Genomic DNA, 27,922 nt, shown 5'->3' with positions numbered 1-27,922 from the left:
AGAATCTTTCCCCCCTTCGCTGAGTCTTACATTTCCCGCTGGAACCTGAACTATTTTTTTTTCTTCTCTATCTCCTTGTAGGTCAGAGCTTAGGATACGGTTTCGTAAACTATGTGGATCCAAATGATGCAGACAAAGCCATTAACACCTTAAACGGACTCAAGCTGCAGACTAAAACTATCAAGGTAGGCACAGTGCTTGTCACGATTTTTAATTACACGCTGTATTTGATGCATTTAAGGGGAAGCTAGATAAGCACATGAGGGAGAAAGGAATAGAAGGATATGATGATAGGGTGAGATGAAGAGGGGTGGGAGGAGGCTCGTGTGGAGCATAAACACCGGCATAGACCAGATGGGCCGAATGGCCTGTTTCTGTGCCGTAAATTATGTCATTCTACGTATCTTGTCACGGTTTTTCCATTAGATATAACTCTTCCTCTTCTCCTGTATCATTTTAAAAGTAACTTTGCTAGGACTCGTCTCAACCTGCCTCCTGTTCCTGCTCCTGTTTCTGCTCCTGTTCCTGGGCGGATTTGCCTGCCTGGTAATGCAGCCCCCTTTCCGATCCCCACTTTCCCCTGCTCCCCCCGCCACCCCACACTGCCACTTCACCCCAACCCCCCCTCACGCCAGCCCCCCCACCCCAACGCCGCCTCACCCCAACCCCCCCCACCCCAACCCCCCCTCACCCCAACCCCCCCTCACCCCAACCCCCCTCACCCCAACCCCCCCTCACGCCAACCCCCCCTCACGCCAACCCCCCCACCCCAACGCCCCCTCACCCCAACCCCGCTCACCCCAACCCCCTCACCCCAACCCCCCTCACGCCAACCCCCCCACCCCAACGCCCCCTCACCCCAACCCCCTCACCCCAACCCCCTCACCCCAACCCCCCACATCCCAACCCCCCTCACCCCAACCCCACCTCATCCCAACCCCCCTCACCCCAACCCCACCTCATCCCAACCCCCCTCACCCCAACCCCCCCACCCCAACCCCCCTCACCCCAACCACCGCCACCCCAACCCCCCTCACCCCAACCCCCCTCACCCCAACCCCCCCACCCCAACCCCCCTCACCCCAACCCCCCTCACCCCAACCACCCCCACCCCAACCCCCCCTCACCCCAACCCCCCTCACTCCAACCACCCCCACCCCAACCCCCCCAACCCAACCCCCCTCACCCCAACCCCCCTCACCCCAACCCCCCTCACCCCAACCCCCCTCACCCCAACATCCCCTCACCCCAACCCCCCTCACCCCAACCCCCCTCACCCCAACACCCCCACCCCAACCCCCCCCACCGCAACCCCCCCTACTCCAACCCCCCCACCCCAACCCCCCCCACCCCAACCCCCCCTCACCCCAACCCCCCTCACCCCAACCACCCCCACCCCAACCCCCCCTCACCCCAACCCCCCTCACTCCAACCACCCCCACCCCAACCCCCCTCACCCCAACCACCCTCACCCCAACCCCCCCACCCCAACCCCCCCCACCCCAACCCCCCTCACCCCAACCCCCCTCACCCCAACCACCCCCACCCCATCCCCCCCTCACCCCAACCCCCCTCACTCCAACCACCCCCACCCCAAACCCCCCAACCCAACCCCCCTCACCCCAACCCCCCTCACCCCAACCCCCCTCACCCCAACCTCCCCTCACCCCAACCCCCCTCACCCCAACACCCCCACTCCAACACCCCACCCCAACCCCCCCCACCCCCACCCCCCTCACCCCAACCCCCCCCACTCCAACTCCCCTCACCCCAATCCCCCCTCACCCCAACGCCCCCTCACCCCAACCCCCCTAACCCAACCCCCCTCACCCCAACCCCCTCACTCCAACCTCCCCTCACCCCAACCCCCTCTCACCCCAACCCCCCCTCATCCCAACCCCGCTCACCCCAACCACCCCTCACCCCAACCCCCCTCACCCCAACCACCCCCACCCCAACCCCCCAACCCAACCCCCCTCACCCCAACCCCCCTCACTCCAACCACCCCCCCAACCCAACCCCCCTCACCCCAACCCCCCTCACCCCAACCCCCCTCACCCCAACCCTCCTCACCCCAACCACCCTCACCCCAACCCCCCCCACTCCAACCCCCCTCACCCCAAGGCCCCCTCACCCCAACCCCCCCAACCCAACCCCCCTCACCCCAACCCCCCTCACTTCAACCTCCCCTCACCCCAACCCCCCCTCACCCCAACCCCCCCTCATCCCAACCCCGCTCACCCCAACACCCCCTCACCCCAACCCCCCTCACCCCCACACCAACCCCCCCAACCCAACCCCCCTCACCCCAAACCCCCTCACCCCAACACCCCTCACTCCAACCACCCCACCCCAACCCCCCCAACCCAACCCCCCTCACCCCAACCCTCCTCACCCCAACCACTCTCACCCCAACCCCCCTCACCCCAACCCCCCCCACTCCAACCCTCCCCACCCCAACCCCCCCCACCCCCACCCCCCTCACCCCAACCCCCCCCACTCCAACCCCCCTCACCCCAATCCCCCCTCACCCCAAACCCCCCTCACCCCAACCCCCACATCTCTGCGAACCCCCACCACTCAGATCTCAGGGTAAAATGACAGATGCGACCCCAATGACACCATCGGAGCCCGATCTGCATAATTAAAGAGGAAATATTAAAACTGCAGTCGGCCAGATCGGAGTGGGAAAGGAGTGGACAGTCCTGCTCAATTGTAACCTCCACTACTCCCCTGCCCCACCCTGCCTGGGCTTCACCGTGCCAGGGGGGTTGGGGAAGTGTTAAAATCGGGCCCTGTACAGACATGACACTGATGGCCACATGTCAAATAGCCAGCGTAATCACTCACTGGGGGGCGGGTGGGTCACACATGAAGAATGGACACTTGGACCAGATGAGGAGGGGGTACCAGCACCCATGGAACTGTAACCCAAGCAAGAGTCAACAACTTTCATTTCGAGAAACAAGGAGCATAAATTCTCCACGGAATTACATAAAACATTATGACAACGGATCCCGTGAACAAGTCACACACGCTTCTATTTATAATGCAGTCAGAAGGAGATGGAAGATTCTGGTCCTGTGCTATTTTGGGAGAAGGTTTAAAGCAATGCCACAGATCTTCAGTGAGCTGTCACAGCAACTCTGTACCAACCGCAGGAGCTCCAGATTTTCCTGTGCAATTATTTTTTTGGAGCTCGATATCTTTCCATACAACCTCTCTTCGGGAGGGGGGTGGGGCTGAAGAATTGGCACGACGTATCCCTACGGCTGTAGATAGACTAAAGCATTTGACGGAGATTATACTGTGGAGGATAGACTGGGAGAACATCCGGAAGTACCTCCTCGGCACTATTACAGCGCAGAAACAGGCCATTCGGCCCAACTGGTCCGTGCCGGTGTTTATGCTCCACACGAGCCTCCTCCCACCTTACTTCATCTCACCCTATCAACATAACCCTCTATTCCTTTCTCCCCCATCCAGCTTCCTTCTAAATGCATCTATGCTATACGTCTCAACTACTCCTTGTGGTATCAAGTTCCACATTCATAGAATCATAGAATGGTTACAGCACAGGAGGAGGCCATTCGGCCCGTCGAGCCTGTGCCGGCTCTCTGCAGGAGCACCTCAGCTAGTCCCCCTCCCCCGCCCTTTGCCCGTAGCCCTGCAAATTTTTTTCCTTCAGGTACTTATCCAATTCCCTATTGAAAGCCACGATTGAATCTCCCTCCACCGCCCTTTCAGGCAGTGCATTCCAGATCCTAACCACTCGCTGCGTAAAATGTTTTTCCTCATGTCGCCTTTGGTTCTTCTGCCAATCACCTTGAATCTGTCTCCTCTGGTTCTCGACCCTTCCGCCAATGGGAATGGTTTCCCTCACTCTACTCTGTCCAGACCCCTCCATCATCCCGGTTAAACCCGCAAGCACTGCAGGGTTAAACGCTGGTCGGTGCAATTACAACAGGGCTTACATTTACATTGTGCCTTTTTCACAAACAATTGTCCCGAGGTGCTTTACAGGGATGGATGGGAAGCCAAGAGGTTTGTAGGAGTTTTTGGGGAGGTAGGTTTCTGAGAGGGCTCTTGAAGGGTGAGAGGTGAATAATGAACTTGCATTTATATACCGCCTATCACATCCTCAGGACATCCCAAAGCGTTTTACAGCCAATTAAGTACTTTTGAAGTGTATTCACTGTTGTAATATAAGAAACAGGGCAGCCAAATCTGTGCACAGTAAGGTCCGACAAACAGCAATGAGATAAATGGCCGTTCCAATATACCGGGAGAACTCCCCTGCTCTTCTTCAAATAGTGTTGTGTGATCTTTTACATCCACCTGCAAGGACAGGCAGGGCCTTGGTTTAACATATCATCCATAAGGGAGCACCTCCGACGGTGCAGCACTCCCGCAGTACTGCACTGGGCGTGTCAGCCTAGATTTTTGTGCTCAAGTCTCATGGTGTGGGACTGGAACCCATGACCTTCTGACTCAGAGGCAAGGGTGCTACCCACTGAGCCAGGGTAAAATGAGAGAATTCCAGAGGTCAGGGGGCGCGATAGTGGCAGGCCCCCAAGCCGAGACTGGAACAACAGAGGTGTTTAAGATGATTAAAGGATTTGCTCGGGTAGGTAGACAGAAACTATTTCCACTGGTGGGGGGAAGTCCAGAACAAGGGGATGTAACCTTAAAATTAGAGCCAGGCCGTTCAGGGGTGATGTCAGGAAGCACTTCTTCACACAAAGGGTGGTGGAAATCTGGGGCTCTCTCCCTCAAAAAGCTGTTCAGGCTGGGGGGGGCAATTGAAATTTCAAAACTTGAGATTGATAGATTTTTGTTAGGCAAGGGATACAGAACCAAAGCAGGTAGAGTGGAGTTAAGAAACAGATCAGCCAAGATCTAATTGAATGGCGGAACAGGCTCGAGGGACTGATTGGCCTCCTCCTGTTCCTACGAGAGGAGATGAAGAGTAGGCCCAAGTAGAAATAGGACTGGGGAATAGGACTAGAAAATATTGTACGATAGCAAAATACTGCAGATGCTGGAAATCCGAAATAACAACAGAAAATGCTGGAAAAACTCAGCAGGCCAGGCAACATCCGTGGAGAGAAAATAGTCAACGTTTCGGGTCAAAACCCTTTTTCAAAACTGGAAAGGAAATGAAATAGATCGAAAGGCAGGGCTGGGAGAGAACAAAAGAAGTGAAGAGACATTAAGAGGTGTTCAAAACGAGACGAGATGGTAATAGGACTAGTGGAGACAAAAGACGGCTCTAGATTAGGTGTGAAATGCTCTGGCAGAATGGGAGACAGCTGCCATGTGGGAGAGAGAAAAAAAGGCGGAGGGGAAAGGCCAAAACAAAGGTGCGGATAAAATATAAGCAAAAATGTAATGGGGGGCCGAGGTTATGATCTGAAATTGTTGAACTCGATATTGAGTCCGGAAGACTGTAAAGTGCCTAATCGGAAGATGAGGTGCTGTTCCTCGAGTTTACGTTGAGCTTCCGTGGAACAATGCAAGAGCCCGAGCACAGTGAGGTCTGAGTGGGAATGGGGCGGTGAATTAAAGTGACAGGCGACCGGAAGCTCGGGGTCACCCTTACGGACTGAACGGAGGTGTTCCTCAAAGCAAATATTGTGACGGTTAGATACCAGAAGCCTGACATAAGAAAACTACGAGGCACTTGGTCTGAGTATTAAACGAGGCTTTAATCAACTGTTTTTCAACATGGAGATCTAGTTGTGTCCTTCACTAGTTCCTGTTAAAGAATGTCTTGAGCAAGCTGGGCCCGTGCCCGAGTATTTATACTCTCCCTGGACAGCGCCACCCGCAGGCCGCCTAGTATCATTTCATAGGTCATTTCCACATGAATGACAAGATTCATGTCAAAGCCTTAATCATTAAGTACGCCAGAGTGTAAGACACAAAAATAAGCAGAACAAAAATAGGTTCCAGAGTTTTCCAGAAAGTCTGCTCAGAAAATTGGATTGTCCAAATGAGCATTGGACAGCTGGCAACCCAAAGTGTGCAGCTTTCAAAGGATTAATGTGGTGGGCTTTGAAATGTTTAATGCGATGGTACAGCAGGTGAAGGCTCCATCCATTCACAGATCATAGGGGGAAAAATTGAGTCGCGCTGCTTTTAGCGCCCCGAAAAAATTAGTACCCCCCCCACGGCCGAAATTGAGTGGTAGCGCCCCAAGAGGTCAGCGGGGTGCTACTGGAAGCGCCCCCGCCTCCCTCTTGAGGCGCTGCGAGGGGATATCATGCCGCTACGCGCCGCGGTAATTCAGGCCTTCCTCCCCTTCTTAAAGGGGAGGGGCCTTGCGCAGCACAGCCCGGGCCCCGGGGATCAGGAGTGCCGGCAAAAGAGCCCAGCACTCAAGAGAAGTGCCGGGCTCACGGAGCTGGTTAGCAGGCCGGGGATGGCCAGCAGCAAAAATGGCCGCCCGGCACCTCGCCTTTAATTAACGCTGCCCCGACAGCAGGTAGGCCCCCCCCTGATCCCGTCGGACATAGCGCTAACGGTTAGCGCCACCGCTATCCTCCTGCAGAATTTCACGGGAGGCGTTGGCGGCGCCACGCCCGGACGCTAGTTGCTTTGCGCCCCATTAGCACCCGGGAGGTGCAAAGCAACTGAATTTTTCCCCCAGAGTCATAACAGCACAGAAGGAGGCCATTCGGCCCATCTGTGGAGCAATCCAGTCAGTCCCACTCCCCCGCTCAATCCCCGTAGCCCTGCAAGTTTATTTCCCTCAAGTGCCTATCCAGTCTCCCCTCGAAAACATTGAGTGTCTCCACTTCCACTACTTCCGTCGGCAGCGAGTTCCAGGTCCTCACCACTCGCTGCATAAAAAAGCTTTTCCTCACATCCCCCCTGTATCTCGTGCCCAAAACCTTAAATCTGGGTCCCCTAGTCTTTGTACCATCAACTAGTGGGAACAGCCTTTCCCCGTCTAGTGTGGAACTGTGTCATACAGACAAGGAAGATTCCAAGTTCAATCGCTGGACTGTGTTGCGTTTGAGTTACAATGGGCTTCAGTGCAGGTCAGATAAGAACCAGGGTGTGGAGGGAGAGATAAAATCAGCCAGAGGTCTTACTCCTGATCGCTGTCCGATGACTCCTGGCAGAAAGCAAATGTCTATAATTCAACTCGACTGTGATTCGCCCCACTATCATCCCATGGTCAAATGGACTACCAAGAACAACAACAACTTTCATTTATACGATAGCAAAATACTGCAGATGCTGGAAATCCGAAATAACAACAGAAAATGCTGGAAAAACTCAGCAGGCCAGGCAACATCCGTGGAGAGAAATTAGAGTCGACGTTTCGGGTCGAACCCTTTTTCAAAACTGGAAAGGAAATGAAATAGATCGAAGGCAGGGCTGCGATAGAACAAAAGAAGTAAAGAGACATTAAGAGGTATTCAAAACCAGACGAGATGGTAATAGGACAGTGGAGACAAAAGACGGCTCAGATTAGGTGTGAAGTGTACTGGCAGGATGAGAGACAGCTGCCATGTGGGAGAGAGAAAAAAAAGGGAAGGGGGGGGGAAGGGAAAACCCAAAACAAAGGGGTGGAAAAAAATATAAGTAAAAATGTAATAGGGGCCGAGGTTATGATCTGAAATTGTTGAACTTGATATTGAGTCCGGAAGGCTGTAAAGTGCCTAATCGGAAGATGAGGTGCTGTTCCTCGAGTTTACGTATAAATAAAAATGTAATAGGGGCCGAGGTTATGATATATTTATATATATTTATTTCATTTATACACTGCCTTTAATGTAGTAAAACATCCCAAGGTGTTGCACAAGTATGTTATCAGACAAGCTTTGACACCCAGCCACATAGAAATGTTAGGGCAGGTGGCTGAAAGCTTGGTCAAAGAGGTAGGTTTTAAGGAGCATCTTAAAGGAGGAGGAGAGAGAGGCGGAGAGGCAGAGAGATTTAGGGAGGAAATTCCAGAGCTTAGGACCCAGGCAACAGAAGACACGGCCACCAATTGGAGGGGCAAAGGAAAATCGGGGATGCTCAAGAGGCCAGAATTGGAGGAGCGCAGAGATCTCGGAGGGGTGTGGGGCTGAAGGAGGTTACAGAGATAGGGAGGGGTGAGGACATGGAGGGATTTGCTGGACCTTTTTGGTAGGGAGTTAATGTAGCTCAGCGAGCACAGGGGTGATGGGTGAACGGGACTTGTTTCCTTTGCCCCTCCATTGGCGGCCGTGCCTTCTGTTGCCGCAACCCTAAGCTCTGGAATTCCCTCCCTAAACCTCTCCGCCTCTCTTTCCTCCTTTAAGACGCTCCTTAAAACCTACCTCTTTGACCAAGTTTTTGGTCACCTGCCCTAATTTATCCTTATGTGGCTCGGTGTCAAATTTGTTGTCTTAAAATACTCCTGTGCAGCGCCTTGGGACTTTTACTATGTTAAAGGAGCTATATAAATGCAAGTTGTTGTTGTTGTAGACTCACGCATAAAGAATGGACACTTGGAGAAGTACTGGGGAGCGTGGAGCCCAGTACAGTATAAGCCAGGCTGAGAAGAGGGAAGATGAAGAGAAGCTTTAGATTTATGTACTTTACACTGAGGGTCGTGAATACGTGGAGCAGACGGCTCAGAGGGCTGGATGGAAAGATATCTAGTCCCTTAACCAACATTACCAAAAGAACAGATTATCTGGTCTTTATCACATTGCTGTTTGTGGGAGCTTGCTGTGCGCAAACTGACTGCCCCATTGACTACATTACAACAGTGACTACACTTCAAAAGTACTTTGAGATGTACAGGAAACTCTAGTTTAAACGACACCTAAATATCCGGAATTCTCTATTAACCGGCAAAATCCTCGCTCCGAAAACAACACCTCAATAACCGGCAATGTTGCCGAGTCCGAGTCCGAGTCTCCCGCGGTGGCCGAGTTAGTCAGGTGGGGGTAGTTCTCCAAACTGCCACTACTCGGCTTCTTGGCGCTGTCGGAAGTCTGAACACCTCAATAACAGAAGTCTGACTCTCCCGCGCTGCCGTGAGTACCAAATTACTGTATACTGCACATTTCTTGATTTTTTAAATTTTTGTTTGTTAAAAATAGCCTCGGTAGATAACCCTCTCCGTCATCCGGAATTTTTAATCAACCGGCACCATCCCGGTCCCGTCGGTGCCGGATACCGAAGTGTTTCCTGTACTTAGGTCATGAAAGGTGCGATATAAATGTAAGTCCTTTCTTTCCCATTAAGTAAGCGAGCTCCTTTTCGCAACACTTAGCATTCTGCCACAATTCAGATGGGGTTATTTTCCCCTCTAAGTGACAGGCCTGATTTGGTGAATTAACTGAAACCCGGCACGATCCAGGCCCATTTGGAACAGAAGGGCTTTTCAAACGCACAGCTATTGTTCTCAGAGTGCTGTTAAAGTGTCCTCCATTTCACATATGTTCTTGCCCACGTGTGAGAAAGCAAGCCGCAAATCCCCCCCGATAATGAATGTCCTTAAATGGCTGGTATGTGTTTCAGTCGCCTCAGGCGTGTCAAATCCCATTTCTTTACTCCCCAGCGATGGCGTCATCCCCACAGTGTGTCAGCCTCGCAATTAGCTTCTCCGAGCAGCAGATGGGACCCCCGTCAAATCTGTTCCGGACTCCTGACTGCCACTTAATTACAATCACACGGAAATGAGTAGCCGACCTTACTGTTCTCTGTGGCTTCTTGGCCTGAGAGATATTGTACAGAACACAATGCGCCTTTGCTGTAAGGGTGGAGGAGAAAGGATAGGGGGAGGGGCACAGCTTGTGTTGAGTTTTTAAAAAAGACTTGCATTTCTATGGCGTCTTTCATGACTTCAGGACGTCCCGAAGTGCTTTACAGCCAATGAAATACTTTTTTCCCCCGAGTGCAGTCACTGTTGTAATGTAGAAAACAGCAATGTGATGAATGGCCAGGTAATGTTTTAGGTGTTGGTTGAGGGATAAACATTGGCCGTGGTCTCGTGCGTATCTTCGAAATAGCGCCATCTTTTGCAGCCACCCGAGAGCAGAGATGAGGCCTGAGTTTAAAGTCTCCGCTGATAGACGGCGCCTCCGACAGTGCGGCGCTCCCTCAGTACTGCACTGGGAGGGTCAGCCTGGATTATGTGGCCAAGTCCCTGGAGTGGGGACTGTGAACACACAGCCTTCTGACTCAGAGGCGAGAGAGTGCTACCCACTGAGCCACGGGCTGACACCTTTACAGACTGTCAGACGAAGGGAAGGCCGAGAGAGGTGAAGGGATTCTGCATTTTTTTTTGAGACCCGGGGAAAGGATGAGCGCCGTGGGAGGTCATGTGACAAGTCTTCGCTGTGAGGAGTAAGAGAGAAAGAAGAGCGTGTGAGTCGGTATACTCGGGGCTCGATCGGAACCAGAGAGGCACGTCCAGAGGGCTGATGTCCATTGTATTGGCAAGGCCAAGAAAGATTACAACAGTGCGAGAGATTTGAGAGAAAGTTTGGCTAACAGGAGTCAGGAGCGCAAGAAGAGAGAGAGAGACTAAGAGATTCTTTATTTTGCTCCTATTAGAACAGAAGACAGGGCTGGGCGGGGGAGAAGATCATTTAAGCTTTTGTAAGCCAGGTGGGGCAGTGCACCTGGAGAACAAAACTCGGCAACATAGCTAAGAGGTAAAGAAATATTGAACATCATGTGGAGACTCAGTCGTTGAGTATATTCAAGGTGTGGAGATGCCGGTGTTGGACTGGGGTGGACAAATGTAAGAAGTCACACAACACCAGGTTATAGTCCAACAGTTTTATTTGAAATAACAAGCTTTCGGAGCGCTGCTCCTTCGTCAGGTGAAGTGGAGAGATGCATAAAGACACAGCTTATATAGTCAGAGAATAATGTCAGATGATTACAGGTAATCTTTCTAACTGCCATTTATCACACCTCGGCAGAGAGATAATCACAGCAATCAAAGGTGTGAATGGTGTCCAAACAGGTTAGTCAGGAAAACATTACATCAAAGAACAACGAGGTGGGGTCACAAGGGGTCAAATGTTGCAGATGCTGGGGTCTGTATGAAAAACAAAAAACAGACAAAAAACTTTTTTTTTTGTTGCTGGAAATCACAGCAGGTCCGGCCGCATCTGTGTAGAGAGAACAAGCCAACGACGACTCGAGTCTGGGTGACCCTACGTCAGGTGGGGTTACATGTAGCGTGACATGAACCCAAGTATATTCAAGACAGAGATCGATAGATTTTTGGATACTGAGGGAATCAAGGGATATGAGGATAGGGCGGGAAGGTGGAGTTGAGGTGGATGATCAGCCGTGATCTCATTGAATGGCGGAGCAGGCTCGAGGGGCCGAATGGCCGACTGCTGCTCCGATTTCTTATGTTCTTATCACTTATTTTTACACTCATTCATTTGCCATCGGAGCCGCACAGTGCAATCGCAGACAATAGACGGCCAAAGAAGAGCTATAGAGCAACGTGAATAAAACCACGGCTGGTCCAAAGAGCTTCCTGATTTTTCTTTTCTTCCCCCGAGAGGCAATCAGAGACTAAGAGGAGCGAAACTCGGGCACCACCAGCGTGACCACACACAGCCGATTTTAATTTACAGTAGATTGCAGAATGTAAACTTACAAAAATGGCAGAAGTCTTTCCGGAGCTGACCTTTTACCTTTAATGAGCTCCCTCCCCCCCACACACCAAGAAGAAAAAATTGTTTTCGACATTATTCTGCTTCATCCTCGTTTAATTTTTTTAAAGACTCGGAGGCCAAGTCTTTGACAGAAAAGATGTTCGTGTGTTGGAGGTTGCCATGGAGACACGGTCCCCTTCAGGTTAATTTTATGAAACATTTTTTTTTTGTACCTCATCCCGTGGGGGTGTAGCGTTAATGACTGCCTTAGTTGATAATGTGGGCCTTTTTCTTGACTTGCGTGCGTTGGATTAGACGAGCATCCCTTTAAAAAAAGCCAGTTTGCCTGACAGATGGAAGGGCTGCATTGTTACCATGGCGAAATTAGCTTGGGAATTCTCCTGGGATGCGGAGGGCTTGGATAGTGAATGTGTGCTGGATTATGGGTAGGTCACTGCAGTAAGGCTCCACTACACAATCTGTTCAGTGTAACAGGCAATTAATGGCTTGTTTTAACAGGATCAGTAGCATCAGCTGAAAAAGAGAGTCTAACCTATTTTTTTTTCCACTCTGTAATAACGGAGTGGTAGGCTTTCATTTTGATTTAGCGGAGGCTTTTTAAAATTGAAAGGGTTGTTGGAATACTTGCCCTTAGCAGTTTGCAGTTAGATGTATATTTAATTGGGCTCAATTTTTTTTTTAAAGAAACAGTTATTAATGTAGGTTTCCAATGGAGCTGAGGTATGAACGTAAGATATAGGAGCAGGAGTCGGCCATACGGCCCCTCGAGCCTGCTCCGCCATTCAATTGGATCATGGCTGATCTTCGACCTCAACTCCACTTTCCCACCCGATCCCCATATCCCTTGATTCCCCTAGAGTCCAAAAATCTATCGATCTCAGCCTTGAATATAATCAATGATGATTCAGCATCCACAACTCTATGTGAAGAAATTTCTCATAAGAACATAAGAAATGATACAGATCAGCAATGATCTAATTGAATAGAAACATAGAAGATAGGAGCAGGAGTAGGCCATTCGGCCCCTCGAGCCTGCTCCGCCATTCAATGAGATCATGGCTGATCATCCAAATTCAGTACCCTGTCCCTGCTTTCTCCCCATATCCCTTGATCCCTTTAGTTTTAAGAAATATATCTAATTGGCCTCCACTGCCTTCTGTGGTAGAGAATTCCACAGGTTCACCACTCTCTGGGTGAAGAAATTCCTCCTCATCTCTGTCCTAAATGGCTTACCCCTTATCCTTAGACTGTGACCCCTGGTTCTGGACTCCCCCGCCATCGGGAACATCCCTCCTGTGTCTAGTCCTGTTAGAATTTTATAAGTTTCAATGAGATCCCCTCTCATTCTTCTGAACTCTAGCGAATATAAGTCCAATCGACCCAATCTCTCCTCATACGTCATTCCTGCCATCCCAGGTATCAGTCTGGTGAATCTTCGCTGCACTCCCTCCATGGCAAGAACATCCTTCCTCAGATAAGGCGACCAAAACTGCACACAATACTCAAGGTGTGGTCTCACCAAGGCCCTGTCCAACTGCAGCAATAGAATGGAGGAATAGGCTCGAGGGGGCTGAATGGTCTCCTCCTGTTCCTATGATGCTGCATACAGATGAAAAAGGCTGTTCAGCCCATCCATGTGTAGCCAACTAGATCATCCCCTCAGCACAGCATTCAGCAGTTTCTTAAATAGCATGAGGCTGTTGCCTCCCGCTAACCTATGCAGAACTCAGTTCCAAATGCCGAATATTTTTCGTACGAAGAAGAGCGTCAGTCGTGAATGGTCCCTTCTTCTACCGTCACAGTTCGGCTTGTGGTCCTCACCTGCCCATGTCCTAAAATGGTGGCCCTGCCAAAGTTTAGGAGAGCAGGTTAATAAAATTTAATGTTTAAAAAAAGAGCTAGAACTTAAACAGCAGGACAATTTAGGCTGGTTGATCACCCGTGAGCTTGCAGACTCAGGGATCGGGACCAGTTGTAGTCTCCGGGTGAAGTGGAGTTAGAGGCAGGGATAATTGGACCAGGGTACGCACTGTGTGATAACTCATGTGCCCAAACTCACTTTCTGCCACAGTATCTTAGAGAACGAAGGCACCGTTCTCCACCAGGGAGAGGAGAAAGTTCCATCCTTCCCCCTTCCCACACTGAAAATATTTGTACCAGCTACATTTTGAGTACAGCCGTTTGAACGTATCTCTTATCTCTAGGTTTCCTATGCTCGGCCCAGCTCCGCCTCCATTCGAGATGCCAACCTGTACGTCAGTGGGCTCCCCAAAACCATGAGCCAGAAAGAGATGGAGCAACTCTTCTCACAATACGGCAGAATCATCACCTCACGTATCCTTGTTGACCAAGTTACAGGTAAGACACGGGTCCTACCTCTGCCAGTCAAGGGTCAGTAGACCTTAACTGAGGGCAGCCAGCGTGATAGACGGATGAGCCCAAAGATCAAGCTTGTCTATCCTTAATCCAGAGCCCCCTGCCCCAAACCTACGGCTATTATTGCTATTCAATCAGATATGAAATATGTTTAATCTACCATTCCCGATTCTTTACAGTGCAGTTTAAAGAACTGTTCCTTCCTCAAGTGCATCTAGTTATATCTAGACTAACAATATCATGGTTACCTACTTTATTATCAACTATCGGAGGATCACAAAATAGACTGAGTTGATGAAGGCCGTTTCTCCATCCTTGTTCATATAGTTCTGCCCCATTTCAGCATGGTTAAATTATTCCATGCCTTTTGCCCCCTCCACCCTGAAATCCATTCCAAGGACTGATCACTCTTTATTTGAAGAAAAATAAATTTACTTTACATTGGTTTGAACCAGTACCATCTTGTGGTACTGTCGTGGTACATGCTTACCTCTTCATTATCTTTTAACTTTTCTATACATTTACTACCCTCACCTCTGGATGCAGGTCAGAGGCTGGGTATTCTGCAGCGAGTGTCTCACCTCCTGACTCCCCAAAGCCTTTCCACCATCTACAAGGCACAAGTCAGGAGTGTGATGGAATACTCTCCACTGGCCTGGATGAGTGCAGCTCCAACAACACTCAAGAAGCTCGACACCATCCAGGACAAAGCAGCCCGCTTGATTGGCACCCCATCCACCACCTTAAACATTCACTCCCTCCACCACCAGCGTACCGTGGCTGCAGTGTGTACCATCTACAAGATGCACTGCAGCAACTCGCCAAGGCTTCTTCGGCAGCACCTCCCAAACCCTCAACCTCTTCCACCTAGAAGGACAAGGGCAGCAGGCGCATGGGAACACCACCACCTCCACGTTCCCCTCCAAGTCACACACCATCCTGACTTGGAAGTATATTGGCCGTTCCTTCATCGTCGCTGGGTCAAAATCCTGGAACTCCCTCCCTAACAGCACTGTGGGAGCACCTTCACCACACGGACTGCAGCAGTTCAAGAAGGCGGCTCACCACCACCTTCTCAAAGGCAACTAGGAATGGGCAATAAATGCTGGGCCTTGCCAGCGACGCCCACATCCCAGGAATGAATTTTAAAAAATCCCCTCTCAGTCACCTCCTTCCAAGGTTGAATATCCCAACCTAACCGAAGATGCTCAGCAGCCAAAAATATTGAAACGATTGACTGTTTTGTGCAAAATTGTTATTCCCCTTTCTGCCCTGGAGTATCAGCCAGCTTCCTTCAGCCAATAGAGCAGTATGGTTTGGGGTGTAATTTCTCAATGAATACCAGGCATGAGATGTTCCTGCAGCCAAGGGCAGTGCCAAATGTTGACTCTCACTGATGGACCATTCTACCATAGTGAGACAGACAGGACGTGACCTACCCAAAAAATACTGGAGCCCATGCCCAAGAATATTAAGGGGGCCTCCAGCACACCCCAACTGATCAATTTATAAATTCTGACAATAGATTCATTATTAAAACTATGGGGGGAAATTCAGTTGTTTGCGCCTCCCGTTAGCGCCTTAAGAGGGCGCTAATGAGGCACAAAGCAAGTAGCGCCCGGGCACGGCGATGTTTGCGCCGCTCGCGAAATTAACTAGACATTTTTCGGCGGCGCTAAACACTTCCGCCACGACCTCCTGCGCCGGCAGATCGTGACGTCAGTCGAGTGCGCAACGCCCCGTTAGCACCCCGGACCGGATATTGAGTGGCGCCCCCTGCCTTACCGCCTGCCACTAGCAACGACAGGTTGAGGGGAGCGTTATGCTGTCAGAAAGGGACTGGGGGAGCGCTATTTAAAGGCGACCGCTTCCTGCCATTTTTTGTTGGTGACATTTTTGCACCACGCATTCTGAGAGAGAGAGAGAGAGAGAGAGACTTCTGGAGAGATTCAATGCTGTGTGAAGGAGTTTTGAGTACTGAGCAGCACTTTGCAGGTTTATTTTGATTTGCCCTTCCTTGCTTCACCAGCGCTCTGAGGTAGCGCCTCGCTCCTCGGCCTTTGCACCTTAAGACAGGTGTGAAGCACCTGATTTAGCGCTCTAATCACTTACAGGGGCGATAAAAGCCAAGTTTGCTGTCGGAGGCGATAATTAGCGCCAGGTGCTGAACTTTGCGCACGGCCAATAATGGCACCCCAAATGGGGCGATTCCGAATTTTTCCCCATGATGTCCAAAGATTAATACATTGGTTCAATACTGTTGTTAAATTCCACTGTTCAAATGATGGGGGTTACTGGATCCTTAGGTTTTATATATTGATTGAATAGGATCCATTAGCTTTCAGAGTTGAAAACGTTTGCGGTGGGGCTGGGCACTTATAGGCAACCCTCTTGCCTGTAACCATCTGGTTGAGTGTCAGATACTAACATTGTCTATGCTGCTGCCCCAACACCTTGAACTATTTGTACCTAGTGTCGTAAAGCCATCTTCATGTACTTCCTTCTCTGTGGAAATCTTTCCGGTCACTAAAAGCACGTAGTTCCCTGATTTCTCAGTAGGTAACAGCACTGCCCAGTCTCAAATGCAGGCCAGAAGGGCCGCAGATTTGATCCTCAGTCGTTGGTGAGACAACTGGTCTCAGTTTAGCAGGTGGTAGGGATGCTGTCGATGGTCTTCTGGGCTGGAAGGGGCATCATCAGCCTGGGTTCCCACACCTTAGCTATCCAATGAGTCTTGATAGAAAGTGTTACTGATGAGCAGTGGACTCGGCTCAACTGTGACGTTCCAAATTGTGGAATAGCCAAGTGACAATCACTCCTTCAGTTCAGAAGCATGACTGGGAGGGCTGTCAGTGGCCATAGAACAATACATCAGCAAGAAAGAGACTGCAGGGCGTCCCAAAGTGCTTTACAGCCAATGAAGTACTTTTTGAAGTGTAGTCACTGTTGTAATGTAGGAAACACGGCAGCCAATTTGTGCACAGCAAGCTCCCACAAACAGCAATGTGATAACGACCAGATCATCTGTTTTAGTGATGTTGACTGAGGGATAAATATTGACCAGGACACCAGGGAGAACTCCCCCTGCTCTTCTTCAAAACAGTGCCGTGGGATCTTTTACATCCACCCGAGAGAGCAGACGGGGCCTCGGTTTAATGTCTCAACCGAAAGACAGCACCTCCGACGGTGCAGCACTCCCTCAGCACTCCACTGGTGTGTCAGCCTAGTTTTTGTGCTCAAGTCCCTAGGTGGGACTTGAACCCACAACCTTCTGACTCAGAGGCGAGGGTGCTGCCCACTGAGCCCAGCGAGAGTCAAGAGAGGAGTAAATTGGGATGAAAAATACAATAGACAAGTTCACACTGTAAATTACTGTCAGCGTCTTGAGTCATGCAAAACTGCAGACAGATTATCATCGTTTTGCCTTTTCCCGAATAGGTGTCTCCAGGGGGGTTGGCTTTATCCGATTTGACAAGAGGATAGAGGCAGAGGAAGCAATTAAGGGGTTGAATGGGCAGAAACCCCTAGGAGCAACGGAGCCCATCACAGTGAAGTTCGCAAACAACCCCAGTCAAAAGACTGGCCAGGCACTGCTGTCGCAGCTGTACCAGTCAACAAGCCGACGATACCCTGGACCCCTGCACCACCAGGCACAGAGATTCAGGTAAGCTAAGCAGCACCGGCCACCAATGGGACCTCCTCGTCATTGCTGGGGGTGTCCGAGCTGGCCCAGTGCATTGTGGGACTTCGGTTCCCTCGTCCTGTCAAAGTTGGTATGGCAAACCGAATTCCCGTGATGCATTGTTCCAGGTGCGCCCGGGGCAGCAGGCCAGCTGAGGTTTAACATGTAGACCCATGACTGCTGAATTGTCTTAGTTTAACTAGACGGTACACAGGCTTAGAACCGTGCCTTCAAAACTTGAAGAGCTGACTTTGCATTTTAACAAAAACTTGACTGAAATATCTTGATACGCGTAAATTACTTCTAACAAGTTTGGTTTGTAACCATGTTTAATTGCAATCCGGATATTTTTGAATCTGTTGATGCAAGTCTTCAGCGCCCAGAACACTTAATGACATAGTCCCATTCCTCTGGCAGCCAAGTGGACTCATAATACAAGTAAATCCAAGGTCATGAATTTTGTGCTAATGTGGGTTTTGAAGGAGTAACAGTTTAGGATCACTACTACCTATTGCTACTAGATCAATGACGCCCATTGAACTAACATTTATGCTTTGATAGCTCTACCAGTCGCTCGCATTTCTACTGGCGTCCCTGAGATTACCTTGGACACAAATGAACATATGGGAACAGTAGCGTAGTGGTTATGTTGCTCGACTAGCTAATCCTGACGCCTGGTACTAGTGAGCCCAGGACCTGAGTTCAGAATCCCACCATAGCAGTTGTGCATATTTAAATTCAGTTAATTAAATAAATCCGGTAGACCCATAGAAACTAGTTTGTTGTAAAAACCCATCTGGTTCACTAAGGGAAGGAAATCTGCTGTCCTTACCCGGTCTGGCCTATATGTGACTCCAGACCCACAGCAATATAGTTGACTCTTAACTTCTGTCTGAACTGGTCCAGCAAGTCACTCAGTTGTTCAAGGGCAATTAGGGATGGGCATCACATCACATCCTGTGATCAAATTTTTTTTAAACATTCAGGTACATCACCGCCAGATTCGCTCAACCTGTGCTGTTCAGCCACTTAAAGGCCAGACCAGATTCACAAGGTAGTCATGGCAATCGCGGATGGAGTCATTTCCCACCTGCCCATTGACAGAACCATCACACGGTCCAAAGATTTATGATGGAGACAAGCTTGGTTACAAAAAGATCACCAACGCCAGGATCATTCCAGTAAAAATGAAAGAGCTGGGGAAGAGAATTGTCTTAGACCACTGCAGCCGGCCATATTATCAGTCGAATCATAGAGCACAGAAGGAGGCCATCTTGCCTGTGCCAGCTCCCCTACACAGCAAGGGGAACGGGTGCTTCTGTCAGAATGCACGGCATTTCTCTGAATCAAGTTGCGGACAATTTTCAAACGTAGCATTGTTCTACAAAAGTAGAAATAGATCGATAGCTCGGCAGATATTTTTATAGGTGAACTGCTAACACCTGGTGCCCCCCACCCCCTCCGGCCCCACCCATGCCAAGCGTTCAGTAGAAAGTAAGAAGTGGGGTGGAAAGTATAGAGTTGATAAAATCTGCACCGCCAAGTATAGCACGGGCATAGACAGAGCAGAAGGTGGCCAGGCTTGATTGGCAGTCTCTACCACACCCAGCTGGGCAGTAGTGGAAGTGCCACAAAGGGCTTCAGTAGTCTTAGGCTAGGGAGGAGAATATAGCGATTATGTTACTGGACCAGTAATCCAGAGGCCTGGACTTATAATCCAGTAGAACATGAGTTCAGATCCCACCGTGGCACCTTGAGAATCCAGTCCCACTTCTACGTGGTTGGCTCTTAACTGTCCTCCGAAGTGACCCAGCAAGGCACTCAGTTGTATGAAATGGCTAAAGGAGGCGGCTCGCCACCACGCTCTCAGGGCAACTCAGGGATGGGCAATAAATGCTGGCCTTGCCAACGACGCCCACATCATGGCTCCCACAACTCGAGGTGGGCGATAAATGCCGGCTGTGCCAGCGACACCCACATCCCGAGAATGGGGAAAAAAATAACGTGGAATGGAAGGACAGAAGCCCAGTGGACTGCAATCCTATTTTGAAGGCGACTATCGAATCTGTATCCACCACCCGATCAGGCAGGGCATTCCCAGGAAAATATGTCGGAATCTTACATCTGCGTACATACATTTTATCCGGAGTCAACTATACTGTTAACAGGGGGTTGGACACTGAACTCTTGATCACACAGCAATTGAATGTAAATGTGTGCGCCTGTTACACTCTGATATTGCATCTACTGCAATATTGAACCCAAATTGATCCAGAACTAAACAGTTGGGTTTTTTTTTACTCCGTAGTTGATTTGTGACAAAATAGTTACAAATAGACATTTTGACGGGCAATTGGCAAGAGGTTATTTGTCAATGAACCTTTTTTTTTTAACAAATGCTCCAGTCTAATACAGCGTCAAACCCATATAATCACCATGGGTCATCCTGTACCTCCTTAATTCAGCAGTCATGTTAATCTCATGTTTCTGTCCCGGGCATAATTGGAAAGGGTATGGTAGGGTACGATCGGACGTGTTTCGTTATGTGTTGGTACATATGCTGGCATGCACCTGATGCTGTGTATCTGATATTGGTCTCTCTCTCTCTGCCTCTCTCTCTGTCTCTGTCTCTCTCTCTCTCTCTTTAAATAAATACGCTACTATTTCATAGGTACTAACATCCGCCCTTCCTTCCGTCTCCCTTTCCTTCACAGGCTGGACAATTTACTTAACATGGCCTACGGCGTGAAGAGGTAATTAATGTTCCGAAGCCATGCTGGCAAAGGGCTCGAATTTAACATTCACCCCAGTAATCCAGTTAAATTAACTAGACTGTAAATGATTGTGCCATTGACCTCTAGACGAGTAGCTGGTGCTGTGTAAATGTGAGGCAACCAATACCCTTTTTAACTGTTCTTGTCAGTCATTTTAATTGTCACATGCTAAACTGACCGTAGAATCATAGAATAGTACAGCACAGCAGGAGACCATTCGGCCCATCGAGTCTGTGCCGGCTCTTTCGAAGAGCAATCCAGTTAGTCCCACTCCCCCCGCTCTTTCCCCATATCCCTGCAATTGCTTCTCCTTCAAGTCTTTATCCAATTCCCTTTTGAAGGCGACTATCGAATCTGTATCCACCACCCGATCAGGCAGGGCATTCCCAATCCTATCTGCTCCAGGAAAAGAGTTGCTTTGTATTATAACTCTGTGCCATCTCTGTTGCTGTTCCCCGCCACTACGCTGTCAAATCCGCCCTTCAGTTTTTGAAATTATCTCCAGTGGATGACTCTCGTTAAACCATCACTTCCTGCCCATTCGCACTTTACGCCCAATGTGTTCCATTTCATTGGGATTTTCTTTTCTGTCAAATCAGTCAGGCGCAAGTCTTTCTGTTTCTCCCTAAACCTCCACACAAAAAAAAAACTGCGGCAGCCATCACCGGATTGAAACTTATAAAATTCTAACAGGACTAGACAGACTAGATGCAGGAAGGATGTTCCCGATGGCCGGGGAGTCCAGAACCAGGGATCACAGTCTAAAGATAAGGGGTAAGCCATTTAGGACTGAGATGAGGAGGAATTTCTTCACCCAGAGAGTGGTGAACCTGTGGAATTCTCTACCACAGAAGGCAGTTGAGGCCAATTCATTAAATATATTCAAGAAGGAGTTGGATATATTCCTTAAGGCTAAAGGGATCAAGGGATATGGGGAGAAAGCAGGGACAGGGTACTGAATTTGGATGATCAGCCATGATCTCATTGAATGGCGGAGCAGGCTCGAGGGGCCGAATGGCCCACTCCTGCTCCTATCTTCTATGTTTCTATGTAAAACAGTGACAGTAGCAGTAAAAAGGTTCATTGCCAATGGCAGTGTGACACAGTGCTTACAGACGCCCTGTTTGTACCCAGCATCGTGTTGTGAGAGCCCTGCTCCGGGTGGCCCGGGAACCTCTTTTGCTCCGCCAAGGAACGACGAGAGGGTCTAGGAACGCACAGCCTGGAATTCTAGCTGGGAAGGATGTTCCTTTGGCCGTGCTGGTTTGACCGGATTCCCAGATTTCTGAGGGGGAGTATGGGCACTCTTTTGGGGAATGAGGAGTTGGTGAAGGGGGGGGGGGGCGGAGAAGCGAGTGAGCAAGTGGAGCTACTTGGTGGCAGCCTCAATGGTGGAGGATATATATCTGTGGGTCTGGGCCAATTGGGGGGACAATCAATTTCAGCTACTCTTGCGCACCTCCCAGCGATCGGTTACAAAGCAGCATCGGCAGAGGGGCTCAGAACACTCTGCCCTCCGCACACCCTCTGTAACACTCCCTGGCATGGGGGGCACAGTCCTCGAGAAAGAAAAGGGATCACAAACAAGATGGGGTGGAAATCAATCAGTAACACAATCTGGCACATTTTTGAGTGGCATCACTGTGCCATTTTTTTGTCCCTGAATTGTCAGTGTTTAAAATTACTCCAAGCTCTGATTTGAACCTATCAGGTGGTGTGACTGTGAATCAGTAGGTCAGATTTTAACTCTCCCTCTTTCTGGTGGAAACCAGGCCAGGGGTGGTGGGGGGGGGTAGGCAGTTAAAATTAGGCCACTCGCTTACCCCCTCGATCCCAATTCCTGCCCGCCGTGTCCCTATCTTAACCTCTTTTAAGCGGGCGAGCGGGACACCCACAGGAAGGAAGCAGGGGGGGGTCCTTCTTTGAATAGGCAGATTCTTCCTCATCGGGTTCGTCCTTACTCAGTTGGAGTCTGACGAACCCTTTCCCGTTTCCCTTAGCGCCCAATCGCAAACACGTTATCACATTGATAGTGAGTGGAGTGGCGGCAAACAAAAATGGCACATAAGAACATGAGAAGTAGGAGCAGGAGTAGGCCATACGGCCCCTCAGGCCTGCTCCGCCATTCAATAGGATCATGGCTGATCTGAATCTAGGCTCACGTCCACTTCCCTGCCCTCTCCCCATAACCCCTTAATTCCCTTATCTGCTAGGAAACTGTCTATCTCCGTTTTAAATTTATTTAATGTTGCAGCTTCCACAGCTCTCTGGGGTAGCAAATTCCATAGATTTACTACCCTCTGAGTGAAGAAGTTCCTCCTCATCTCAGTTTTGAAAGGGCAGTCCCTTATTCTAAGATTATGCCCCCTAGTTCTAGTCTCACCCATCAGTGGAAACATCCTCACCGCATCCACCCGATCAAGCCCCCTCACAATCTTATATGTTTCGATAAGATCACCTCTCATTCTTCTGAACTCCAATGAGTAGAGGCCCAACCTACTCAACCTTTCCTCATACGTCAACCCCCTCATCTCCGGAATCAACCGAGTGAACCTTCTCTGAACCGCCTCGAGAGCAAGTATATCTTTTCTTAAATATGGAAACCAAAACTGCACGCAGTATTCCAGGTGTGGCCTCACCAATACCCTGTATAACTGCAGCAAGACTTCCCTGTTTTTATACTCCATCCCCCTTGCAATAAAAGCCAAGATTCCATTGGCCTTCCTGATCACCTGCTGCACCTGCATACTAACCTTTTGTGTTTCGTGCACCAGGACCCCCAGATCCCTTTGTACTGTAGCACTTTGCAGTTTCTCTCCATTTAGATAATAACTTGCTCTTTGATTTTTTCTGCCAAAGTGCATAGCCTCACACTTTCCAATATTTATATTCCATCCGCCAAATCTCTGCCCACTCACTTAGCCTGTCTATGTCCTTGGGTCTTCCCTATCATGATGCCAGCTCTGTCCCTTTAAAAGGCCCTCCCAAAGCCTACCAGCCGCGGTTCAACTCCCCGAACATTTTAGTTGCCCATCAGTGTCGACGTTCTGTGGTAAATTCCCAGTATCTGTGGCAAGTGAATCGTTGTCTAATCAAAACACAAAAATGAAGGAGATTAAAGGACAGAAAAGAGGCCACGAGGCCCCCCAAACCCATGCCAGGGCTAGCTCCTCAATTGCAGCTATCTCCTCACAGTTCCACCGCCCCATGTCCTTTTATCTTCTTCCTTTTCTGACTGCTACCTTCATCCTTCTCGTGAAAATCTATTCATTACTGATTCGCCAGCCGATGGGAAGAGTCGAGAAGTATTTACCCTTAGAATCATATAGCACAGAAGGAGGCCATTCGGCCCATCGTGCCTGTGCCGGCTCTTTGAAAGAGCTCTCCAATTAGTCCCACTCCCCCCCCCCCCACCCCCACCCCTGCTCTTCCCCCATAGCCCTGCAAATTTTTCCTTCAAGTATTTATCCAATTACCTTTAGAAAGTTACTATTGAATCTGCTTCCACCGCCCTTTCAGGCAGCGCGTTCCAGATCACAACAACTCGCTGCGTAAAAATATTCTCCTCATCATCCCCTCTGGTTCTTTTGCCAATTATCTTAAATCTGTGTCCCCTGGTTACCGGCCCACCTGCCAGAGGACACTGTTTCTCCTTATTTACTCGATCAAGACCCCTGATAATATTGACCTCTATTCAATCTCCCCTCAACCTTCTCTGCTCCAAAGAGATCCATTCCAGCTTCCCTGAAGTCCCTCATTACTGGTTCCATAATAATTTAGGTGTTACAATTGCGTACCTGAGATAATGTAGCATTTCGATGTAATAGTAATGAACAAGAATTACTGGATTACTGTTCAATTCTAGCCAGGTGTCTTGTATGTTTTTTTTCGAACTAACTTTCTCTTTCCTAGCACGGAACATGTTTTTATTTCTGTTTCCAACGTCTGGTGTCTCAGTAGCATGCACTTTCGTTTTTCCTTTCGCCTCCCCCCTAGGTTCTCAGTGCCTTGTTTGTACTGCTGACTGCTCTTGACAGCCCCAGCTTTCATTTAAGCAACATTACCCTCGGCATCCGCACAGTTTTATTCGACTAATTTACTCGCTCGCTGTTTCATCACCAGAGTGTTCCCTTAATGCATGTCTATTTTTGGTGGTTGTTGTTGCTGCATTTGTTTTTTTTAAATCTTTATAATAGGGCTAGAAATTCGTCCTGGGCGGTGTCGCAAAGCGGGATGTGTCGGGTCGGCTGCCGGTTATACGTCGCTCCTGATATCCGGTACATTGCAGTCAATCAGGAGCTGTGTATAGCGAGCGGCCAACTCGATACCGCTCGTTATGTGCCATGCCTAAGACTGATTCCTATGCCAATAAATCGTATTTTAATAGCGCAAACATATATGTTAAAATTTGAGTCCCGGGTTAACACTTCATCATTTTAATAAATTAGTTCAGGTTTATCCTGAACATTCTCTTAACTGAATATTTTTTTTCAAGAACATCAATAGAAACAACTTGTGAGTGGTGATGACTTTGTCCAGGGGTGGGGTGGGGGGTCGGCAGGGGTGGGAGGCTGAATTATTTTGAGGTGGTTTTACACTTACATCAGCTTTTGGAAGACTGCTAGGAACATAGGAACAGGAAGAGGCCATTCAGCCCCTCGCGCCTGTTTCCGCCATTCGGTTAGATCATGGCTGATCTGCATCTTAACTCCATCTTACCCGCCTTGGTTCCGTAACCCTTAGTGCTAACAAACTAACCTCTCCTGGGTTTATCCTGGCCTGTGCCTCCTATCTCCTGAAGATGGAGACCAATTCAGAAAGCGGTGACAAGGTTTTCTGCACCTGCACAGGAGGACATTAAGCTCTTCATTTTTGGGCACTGGCCTCTTCCAGCTGTTCTACCACAGAAGCACTAACCAGTATTCTGATATATCCATATATCATTAACAATCTTCCATAGGCATGCACTTCCTATGCACAAGCCTTAATACCTGCTGTCACAAGTTTTGGTCACGCTTTTTTTCTGTCAACATTTCCCATTCAATCTTGCTATGTCAACGCTCACAATGTAATTGCAGGCTCTGGCCACTAGGTCACTCTGTAGAGCAGGTTTCTGAAGTCTCTCTCCATCACCACCTTATACACAAAAAAAAAGACTTTTCTTCATCAACTAACCAGAGGAACTTTACCAGGTTATGGCATAAAATTCTTTAAAATAAAGTTGGGTCACAGAACAGGAAGAACAGATGAGCCTAGCCCAGTGGATCACAAATACTGGAACATAGGAACAGGAGGAGGTCATTCAGCCCCTCGAGCCTGTTCCACCATTCAATTAGAACATGGCTGATCTGTATCTTAACACCATCTACCCGTCTTGGCTCTGTAACAATTAAAAACCCTTGCCTAACAAAAATCTTACAATCTCAGTTGAAATTTTCAACTGACCCCCCAGCCTCAACAGGTTTTTGGGGGAGATAGTTCCAGATTTCCACCACCCTTTGTGTGAAGAAGTGCTTCCTGACATCACCCCTGAACGGCCTGGCTCTAATTTTAAGGTTATGCCCCCTTGTTCTGGACTCCCCCCACCAGAGGAAATAGTTTCTCTCTATCTACCCGAGCAAATCCTTTCATCATCTTAAACAGCTCAAGTAGATGAGCCCCTCAATCTTCTATTTGCAAGGGAGTACAAGCCAAGCCAATTCTGGGTTCATGGTGTTATTTTATATCATGATGTAGGAATTGCCCCTGAAGAAGCAGCAAATTGACTAGGCCGGTCCATAAGGAGCACAAAGAACTGGCAAATTGGGAGATCTATGTACCTTACAGTTAGAAGAATGAGAGGTGATCTCATTGAAAGGTGTAAAATTCTTAAAGGGCTTGACAGGGTAGATGCTGAGAGGATGTTTCCCCTGGCTGAGGAATTATACAGCACAGAAAGAGGCCCTTCGGCTCATCAAGCCCTGTCTATTCTAATCCCATTTTCCAGCACTTGGTCCGTAGCCTTGTATGCTATGGCATTTCAAGTGCTCATCCAAATGCTTCTTGAATGTTGTGAGGGTTCCTGCCTCTACCACCCTTTCAGGCAGTGAGTTCCAGATTCCAACCACCCTCTGGGTGAAAAAGTTTTTCCTCAAATTCCCTCGAAACCTCCTGCCCCTTATCTTGAAACTATGCCCCCTGGTTATTGACCCCTCTACTAAGGGGAAAAGTTCCTTTCTATCTACCCTATCTATGCCCCTCATAATTTTGTACACCTCAATCAGGTCCCCCCTCAGCCTTCTCTGCTCTAAGGAAAACAACCCCAGGAGTCTAGAACTAGGGGGTCACAGTCTCAGAATAAGGGGTCGGCCTTTAGGACTGAGATGAGGAGAAATTTCTTCACTCAGAGGGTGGTGAATCTTTGGAATTCTCTACCCCAGAAGGCTGTGGAGGCTCAGTCGTTGAGTATGTTCAAGGCTGAGATCGACAGATTTTTGGGTATTAAGGGAATCAAGGGTTATGGGGGCTGTGCGGGAAGGTGGAGATGAGGTAGAAGATCAGCCATGATCTTATTGAATGGCAGAGCAGGCTCGAGGGGCCGAATGGCCGACTCCTGCTCCTAATTCTTATGTTCTTCTGATCAAACAAAAAGGGTCTCCCCTGCCATTGGAGTCACTGTTATGTTGCTGCTTGTTTAGTTTACATCACAGGAAGGTGTTGTCCAGGCCCTGGGAGCCAGCTCCTGTATCTCTGCAGCAGACTCAAAGGCCCAGCGAACACGTATTTCTGTTGCCCGGACACGGGAGCCATTTTTAAAAAAAAGGATTGGATGGCAGTTTCCACTCTCCCGCAATCCGAGCTAAACAACCAGCGAAGCAAATGCCCCTTCGGTTTTAGCTTTTAGTGGCAGATTTGCGGGGGGAGTGCGGCTATGAAATGGGAGCACCTTTGAAGGAGTTACTGAGCACAACAACGCCAGGCAACTGAGGTTACGTCACATGGGGTCAACCAGAGGGTCATTGCAACTACTTTCAAATTTTGACTGCGGGTCAGAAGTGAAATGACTGGCTTTCTTTCTCGTTTAACGCAGTAACTTGCATCTGCTGTGGCACTTCGAAGTGTGACAGCCGGAGGCAGCATTGGACACGTGAACCTTGCTGGACGCGTGTCTGCCGTGGCACAACCCATTGCTGGACACCATTTTGTCGTGGGTGCAAAAATCTCTTGAGATTTTAGCCCATCCAGACTGGACGGCCAAATGGTTTCCCCCGACTGCTGGTCTGAAGAGATCTGCCCCACCATGAAGGGAAGTCCCATGGCCAAAGACATAAAGGTTCAGGACCAATGTTCCCTGCAGGCTGCGCTACATTCCGGGCGGCCTGTTTTGTTCAGTGCGCGGTCCCTTTAAATTTCCGCGCATGCGCGGTATTTCTGGAAAAGCCGGTAAGCGGCCGCGCACGCACGCAGCGTAGAGG

The 27,922-nt window shown here is 49.3% G+C and overlaps 1 protein-coding gene across 3 annotated transcripts in view; it reads left to right on the top strand.

Moving 5' to 3' along the window:
- elavl3 (ELAV like neuron-specific RNA binding protein 3) overlaps positions 1-27,922 on the top strand; it is a 124,551-nt gene that overhangs the window by 77,796 nt on the left and 18,833 nt on the right. For all 3 annotated transcript variants that reach the window (XM_085971677.1, XM_085971678.1, XM_085971675.1), the window contains exons 3-6: positions 82-185; positions 13,841-13,994; positions 17,451-17,676; positions 20,409-20,447. In XM_085971677.1, coding sequence (XP_085827803.1) covers positions 82-185; positions 13,841-13,994; positions 17,451-17,676; positions 20,409-20,447 — 523 coding nt within the window. The remainder of the gene's footprint in view (positions 1-81; positions 186-13,840; positions 13,995-17,450; positions 17,677-20,408; positions 20,448-27,922) is intronic.

Source organism: Somniosus microcephalus, chromosome 31, assembly GCF_052327205.1.
Source record: "Somniosus microcephalus isolate GS21.2 chromosome 31, FLI_Smic_1.0, whole genome shotgun sequence".
Lineage (NCBI taxonomy): Eukaryota > Metazoa > Chordata > Chondrichthyes > Squaliformes > Somniosidae > Somniosus > Somniosus microcephalus.
The sequence above is the reverse complement of the archived record's forward strand: the minus strand, read 5'-3'. Positions and strand labels throughout refer to the sequence as shown.